The sequence below is a fragment of the Anguilla rostrata genome, chromosome 14 (assembly GCF_018555375.3).
Source record: "Anguilla rostrata isolate EN2019 chromosome 14, ASM1855537v3, whole genome shotgun sequence".
Lineage (NCBI taxonomy): Eukaryota > Metazoa > Chordata > Actinopteri > Anguilliformes > Anguillidae > Anguilla > Anguilla rostrata.
This window is the reverse complement of record NC_057946.1, coordinates 40129692-40137191: the sequence shown is the minus strand read 5'-3', so window position 1 is coordinate 40137191 and position 7500 is coordinate 40129692. Positions and strand designations below refer to the sequence as shown.

Here is a 7500-nt window from a genome sequence, read left to right as displayed (position 1 = left end):
CCATATTATGAAACAAAATAGGAAAATAAATTATACCTTTTAACCATACATGGTTACTAGACAGGGCCGGTTCTGTTACTCACAGAAAAGCAAGGAGAGTTTATTTGTTTTTGAGTACTACAGAACATGTTTAACTGTATCTGTGCACATTTACCCTCTAACCTCTCGGCTACCCTACCCACATCCTCTGGCCCTGCCCCCTGCCCCCAGCCAACCCCCCCATGCGCCAGGGTGTGCCTCTGGCCAGGCATGACTTCTGTGTTGTCAGCAGGGACTGTCAGGATGCTGGAACCCTTTTGGGGCCCTACGCCAGCCCCCCTCATCGCTCACCAGGTTGTGGCTCTTGGCAGAGATGATTTTGGTGATGTCGGGGTCCCACAGCACCAGGTCAGCGTCGGAGCCCACCGCGATGCGACCCTTGCGCGGGTACACGTTGAAGATCTTGGCGGCGTTGGTGCTGGTGACGGCCACAAACTGGTTCTCGTCCATCTTCCCTGTTACCTGTGGGAGAAGGCCAGCAGAGAAAGCTCAGCGTGTGTGGGGGAGTGTGTGTGTGTGTTCATGTTTGTGTGTGTGTGCGTGTGCGTGCGTGTATTCATGTGTGTGTGTGTGTGTTCGTGTGAGTTTGTGTGTGTGTGTGTGTTCATGTTTGTGTATGTGTGTGTGTGTGTGTGTTCCTGTTTGTGTGTGTGTGTGTGTGTGTGTTCGCGTTTGTGTGTGTGTGTGTTCGCATTTGTGTGTGTGTTCATGTTTGTGTGTGTGTGTGTGTTCGTGTTTGTGTGTGTGTGTGTGTGTGTGTGTTTGTGTGTGTGTGTGTGTGTGTGTGTATGTGTTTGTGCTTGTGTTTGTGTGTATGTTTGTGTGTGTGTGTGTGTGTGTGCACTCACCACACACTTGTCCCAGATGAGGGACAGGCGTTCCTCGGTGCCGTTGGTGCCCTCGGGGATGAGGGTGAAGTCGTCCTTGCCCACTGCACGCTGGGCAGTGTTAAAGGTGCAGTGGGCACTGCCAGTCACCTGCAGGTCCCCACTGTGGAAAGAGGGCGGAGTCAGTGGAGCTTAGTGTCACTAAAAGGGGGTTGGGTCACAAAAAATTTCTGTGGGTGGTGCATCTTCATGTGTATTTCTGTGGGTGGTGCATGTTCATGTGTATTTCTGCAGGTGGTGCATGTTCATGTGTATTTCTGCAGGTGGTGCATGTTCATGTGTATTTCTGTGGATGGTGCATGTTTGTGTGTATTTCAGTGGGTGGTGCATGTTCATGTGTATTTCTGTGGATGGTGCATGTTTGTGTGTATTTCAGTGGGTGGTGCATGTTCATGTGTATTTCTGTGGATGGTGCATGTTTGTGTGTATTTCAGTGGGTGGTGCATGTTCATGTGTATTTCTGTGGATGGTGCATGTTTGTGTATTTCTGTGGGTGGTGCATGTTCATGAGTATTTCTGCGGGTGGTGCATGTTCATGAGTATTTCTGCTGGTGGTGCATGTTTATGAGTATTTCTGCGGGTGGTGCATGTTCATGAGTATTTCTGCAGGCAGTGCATGTTTATGAGTATTTCTGTGGGTGGTGCATGTTCATGAGTATTTCTGTGGGTGGTGCATGTTTATGAGTATTTCTGCAGGTGGTGCATGTTTATGAGTATTTCTGTGGGTGGTGCATGTTTGTGTATTTCTGTGGGTGGTGCATGTTTATGAGTATTTCTGTGGGTGGTGCATGTTTGTGTGTATTTCTGCAGGTGGTGCATGTTCATGTGTATTTCTGTGGGTGGTGCATGTTCATGTGTATTTCTGCAGGTGGTGCATGTTCATGTGTATTTCTGCAGGTGGTGCATGTTCATGTGTATTTCTGTGGATGGTGCATGTTCATGTGTATTTCTGTGGATGGTGCATGTTCATGAGTATTTCAGTGGGTGGTGCATGTTCATGAGTATTTCTGCGGGTGGTGCATGTTCATGAGTATTTCTGCTGGTGGTGCATGTTTATGAGTATTTCTGTGGGTGGTGCATGTTCATGAGTATTTCTGCAGGCAGTGCATGTTCATGAGTATTTCTGTGGGTGGTGCATGTTTATGAGTATTTCTGTGGGTGGTGCATGTTTGTGTGTATTTCTGCAGGTGGTGCATGTTCATGTGTATTTCTGTGGGTGGTGCATGTTCATGTGTCTTTCTGCAGGTGGTGCATGTTCATGTGTATTTCTGTGGATGGTGCATGTTCATGAGTATTTCTGTGGATGGAGCATGTTTATGAGTATTTCTGCAGGTGGTGCATATTCATGAGTATTTCTGTGGGTGGTGCATGTTTGTGTGTATTTCTGCAGGTGGTGCATGTTCATGTGTATTTCTGCAGGTGGTACATGTTCATGTGTATTTCTGTGGGTGGTGCATGTTTGTGTGTATTTCTGTGGATGGTGCATGTTTATGAGTATTTCTGTGGGTGGTGCATGTTCATGAGTATTTCTGCGGGTGGTGCATGTTTATGAGTATTTCTGCGGGTGGTGCATGTTCATGAGTATTTCTTCCAGTGGTGCATGTTCATGAGTATTTCTGCAGGCAGTGCATGTTTATGAGTATTTCTGTGGGTGGTGCATGTTTGTGTGTATTTCTGCAGGTGGTACATGTTCATGTGTATTTCTGTGGGTGGTGCATGTTTGTGTGTATTTCTGTGGGTGGTGCATGTTCATGTGTATTTCTGTGGAATGTTGCATGTTTATGAGTATTTCTGTGGGTGGTGCATGTTCATGTGTATTTCTGTGGGTGGTGCATGTTCATGTGTATTTCTGTGGGTGGTGCATGTTTGTGTATTTCTGTGGGTGGTGCATGTTTATGAGTATTTCTGCAGGTGGTGCATGTTCATGAGTATTTCTGCAGGTGGTGCATGTTTATGAGTATTTCTGTGGGTGGTGCTCACCAGGAGAGCAGCGAGTTGAGATAGTCGGGCGTGGTGGGGTCTGGGCTGAGGGGCGGGGACGTGATGTAGGCGGCGGCTTTGGCCCAGTTCTTGCTCCAATAGTGTGAGCCGTCTGTGCCCAGGCTGGCAGAGATTGGCTCCCCGTACACCACAGTACCTGTGGGCCAATCACACGTTACAGGAGACAGCCATGTGAGGAGTTCTGGGCTATCTTTTATTTGCTAGAAATTGGGGCAAAGACCAGACTGCATTTTTGAGGCTCACTTCCTGGTCCTGTTGAGAGACGTTGTTCTCTAGCACTTGTGCGGTTGCCTCCAGTATAGGTCTTTCAGCCGCCCATTTCAATTCAATACGGTCCAAATACAGATAGGGCCAAGCTTCATGCCCATATAAAGGCCCCCCTCTGTTTTCTCTACTGCAGGGTCCCTGAGTCCATTTTGTACAAAATGGCGGTATGAAAAATGCACTTCTCCAGCTTCAAAACAGTTTTCACAAGCCCATGCAAAGTCAATGATTGACATCACAGTCAGTCACAGTCCATGTATTTTAAAGTCCACTCTACTCGCCCCAGTGTCAGAATTACTGCAGTGATGGGAAATTGGGTTTCCTGTACCATACAGTGGGCGGAGCCTGCAGGTACTCCCAGGAACTGAGGGCCATCACCAATTAGTGCTCAACTGGGAAAAGCAAAGCCTTCTGTTTGGTTAAGATCAGTCACGCCACAGACATCGTATGACAGCCTATGTGATGAACCAATGTTCCCCATGACTGATACTGAATCATTTCTTTTAAAATTTTACACAAAACCACCTTGAGTCATCCATCCATCAGTCACCTTTTTTCCTGGCCATGGCGATGACATCAGCAGCACTCTTGCTCATCACTTTGGTGATGTAGAGAGGGCAGTTGGTCTGATTGGCCACCGTGACCGAGCGGTTGACTGCCTCAGCCTCCACCTGCAAAGCATCACGTGGAGAGAAACCCTAGTCAGCCTCTCCCCTCAGCAACATTACCCAAACATTGCTGCAACACTAGAAAAACATTACTGCAGTAGATATGAGAGAAACACTGCTATCACATTCCAATGGGGCTTCAGCAGTAGATATGAGAGGAACACTGCCATCGCATTCCAATGGACATTCAGCAGTAGATATGAGTAGAACACTGCCATCGCATTCCAATGGACATTCAGCAGTAGATATGAGTAGAACACTGCCATCACATTCCAATGGGCATTCAGCAGTAGATATGAGAGGAACACTGCCATCGCATTCCAATGGACATTCAGCAGTAGATATGAGTGGAACACTGCCATCGCATTCCAATGGACATTCAGCAGTAGATATGAGTGGAACACTGCCATCTCATTCCAATGGGGCTTCAGCAGTAGAAATGAGTGGAACAACGCGATCTCATTCCAATGGGGCTTCAGCAGTAGACATCAGTGGAACAACGCCATCTCATTCCAATGGGGCTTCAGCAGTAGAAATGAGTGGAACAACGCCATCACATTCCAATGGCGCATTCAGTGTTCTATTTATATCTCTCGGTTTACATCAGCACTACGGGAGCGGCAGTTCTGGCTTCAGTTAAGCAGCTCAGAGGTCCGCAGCAGCATGGTTCCTAGATACAAACTCTGCTGGCTGTACGGAGGGTTTGCCCTAAACGCACCACACTTCCACACACACAATCTGTAAGCTGCTGGCTGTACGGAGGGTTTGCCCTAAACACACCACACTTCCACACACGCAATCTGTAAGCAAATAGCCCCTGTTCACATAATTCAATTAATGACAATATTAGGCAGGACATCTTTAAGCATACGTATAAAAGGGAATAGAGTACACTACAGAATCATTAGTTAAATGATGAACTGTACTCTGTATCCCTGGGAGGGTTTGAATAATGTAGCAACAGTGAATTAAAGGTCTTAAAGACAGACGTGAGTAGAGTGCACATCTGCTGTTGACCTATTAACTGTGCGACAGACAGAGTGGAGGGCAGGTGTGGTGAGGATGTGAGACAGAGTGGAGGGCAGGTATGGTGAGGATGTGAGACAGAGTGGAGGGCAGGTATGGTGAGGATGTGAGACAGAGTGGAGGGCAGGTAGAAGGTTAACGAGAGTGGGTGGTCACCTCCTGGTGAGCGAGCTGGACGGTGCGGGCGGTGATGCTGCAGATGCTGAGGCATCAGAGTGGGGGCGGTATGATGAGGGTGAGCAGAGTGAGGAGGTTGTCAGATGTGAGACAGCAGAGGGCAGGCAGGTGCTGTTGAATCTGAGCAGCAGGTGGAGGGTAGTGTGTGAGGATGTGACAGAGTGGGGCAGGTATGTGAGATATGAACGACGAGTGAGGGCAGGTATGTGAGTGTGAGACGACAGAGTGGAGGGCAGGTATGGTGAGGATATGAGACAGACAGAGTGGAGGGCAGGTGTGATGAGGATGTGAGACAGACAGAGTGGAGGGCAGGTATGATGAGGATGTGAGACAGACAGAGTGGAGGGCAGGTATGGTGAGGATGTGAGACAGACAGAGTGGAGGGCAGGTGTGATGAGGATGTGAGACAGACAGAGTGGAGGTGGTGTGGTGAGGATGTGGACAGGTGAGGTAGGTGGTGAGGAGTGAGACAGAGTGGAGGGCAGGTACGACAGGTACGGAGAGGGCGTGGCTCACCTCCTCGGGGCGGCTCAGGACGTGTCCGCTCCGCGTCATGCGGCGGCTCAGAGTCCTCGGGCCGGTGATCCCTGGGCGGGAGCGGTGCTGGGGGGGGGGAAGAGGGGCAGAGTGCAGGTGGCTGTCACTCGCAGCAGAAGGGCAGCAGCTGCTGTAATAACCTCCTGGTTTCAGGATAATTACCGCTTGTTTCTGTGTAACAAGCTGCTCTCTCAGCAGGGAGGCTCTGATAATCACCAGCTAGCAGCACAGCAGCTCAGCAATATGACATTTTAACTGTGTTGTCACCCCTTCTTATTTAGCTCTACAACAGAACTAAACTACACAGTGAGAGAGAGGGGGGGGAGAAATAGACAGAGAGAGAGAGTTATAGACAGAGAGGGAGAGAGAGAGACAGAGAGAGGGAGAGAGAGAGACAGAGAGGGAGAGAGAGAGAGAGACAGAAAGAGAGAGAGAGAGCAGTTGGGGGGGGGGGTTAAGGGGCAGAAGATGTTGGGGGCAGTGAGGGGGACTCACCTCCGCTATGATGTCTCCATTCTCAGCGTGCACCTGGGCGATGGCCCCCAGATCCCGAATCACACCAAACACCTCATACACCTGCCAATTCACATTACACAGCTGATCACTGAACGCCTCATACATCTGCCAATTCACATTACACAGCTGATCACTGAACACCTCATACACCTGCCAATTCACATTACACAGCTGATCACTCAACACCTCATACACCTGCCAATTCACATTACACAGCTGATCACTGAACACCTCATACACCTGCCAATTCACATTACACAGCTGATCACTGAACACCTCATACACCTGCCAATTCACATTACACATCTGATCACTGAACACCTCATACACCTGCCAATTCACATTACACAGCTGGTCACTGAACACCTCATACACCTGCCAATTCACATTACACAGCTGGTCACTGAACACCTCATACACCTGCCAATTCACATTACACAGCTGAACACCTCAACACCTGCCAATTCACTTGCACAGCTGATCACTCAACCATCATACACACTGCCATTCACATTACACACTGAACACCTCATACACCTGCCAATTCACATTACACAGCTGATCACTCAACACCTCATACACCTGCCAATTCACATTACACAGCTGATCACTCAACACCTCATACACCTGCCAATTCACATTACACAGCTGATCACTCAACACCTCATACACCTGCCAATTCACATTACACAGCTGGTCACTCAACACCTCATACACCTGCCAATTCACATTACACACTGAACACCTCATACACCTGCCAATTCACATTACACAGCTGATCACTCAACACCTCATACACCTGCCAATTCACATTACTCAGCTGATCACTGAACACCTCATACACCTGCCAATTCACATTACTCAGCTGATCACTGAACACCTCATACACCTGCCAATTCACATTACACAGATGATCACAATCAGCTACATACACATCACACACACACACACACACACACACACACAAATGGTGAGAACAGCTTCAGTAAATACGCTCCAGTTAAACGGAAATAATTGCAACCTTTTATGAGTTGATTTGCGTCTGGTATGTTACTCACGCAGGTGTGAGGACCAACTCGGCCTTTTTAATTAGTTTTTAAATCCCCCCCCCCCCCATCAGGAGCAGTACACAATCATACTGCTTTAAACCCCCTGCCCCCCCCCCCCATCAGGAGCAGTACACAATCATACTGCTTTAAACCCCCTGCCCCCCCCTCATCAGGAGCAGTACACAATCATACTGCTTTAAAGCCCCCCCCCCCCCATCAGGAACAGTACACAATCATACTGCTTTAAACCCCCCCCCCCCCATCAGGACAGTACACAATCATACTGCTTTAAACCCCCCCCCCCCCCCCCATCAGGAGCAGTACACAATCATACTG

General features: G+C 48.7%; 1 protein-coding gene across 1 annotated transcript in view; it reads right to left on the bottom strand.

Moving 5' to 3' along the window:
• The window catches only part of LOC135239961 (dihydropyrimidinase-related protein 2-like), a 37892-nt gene that overhangs the window by 8874 nt on the left and 21518 nt on the right, over window positions 1-7500 (bottom strand). The window contains exons 6-11 of the mRNA XM_064308983.1: window positions 6020-6175; window positions 5579-5665; window positions 3742-3862; window positions 2907-3063; window positions 888-1029; window positions 331-501 (exon numbers count right to left, since the gene is read on the bottom strand). Of these exons, the coding sequence (XP_064165053.1) occupies window positions 331-501; window positions 888-1029; window positions 2907-3063; window positions 3742-3862; window positions 5579-5665; window positions 6020-6175 (834 nt within the window). The remainder of the gene's footprint in view (window positions 1-330; window positions 502-887; window positions 1030-2906; window positions 3064-3741; window positions 3863-5578; window positions 5666-6019; window positions 6176-7500) is intronic.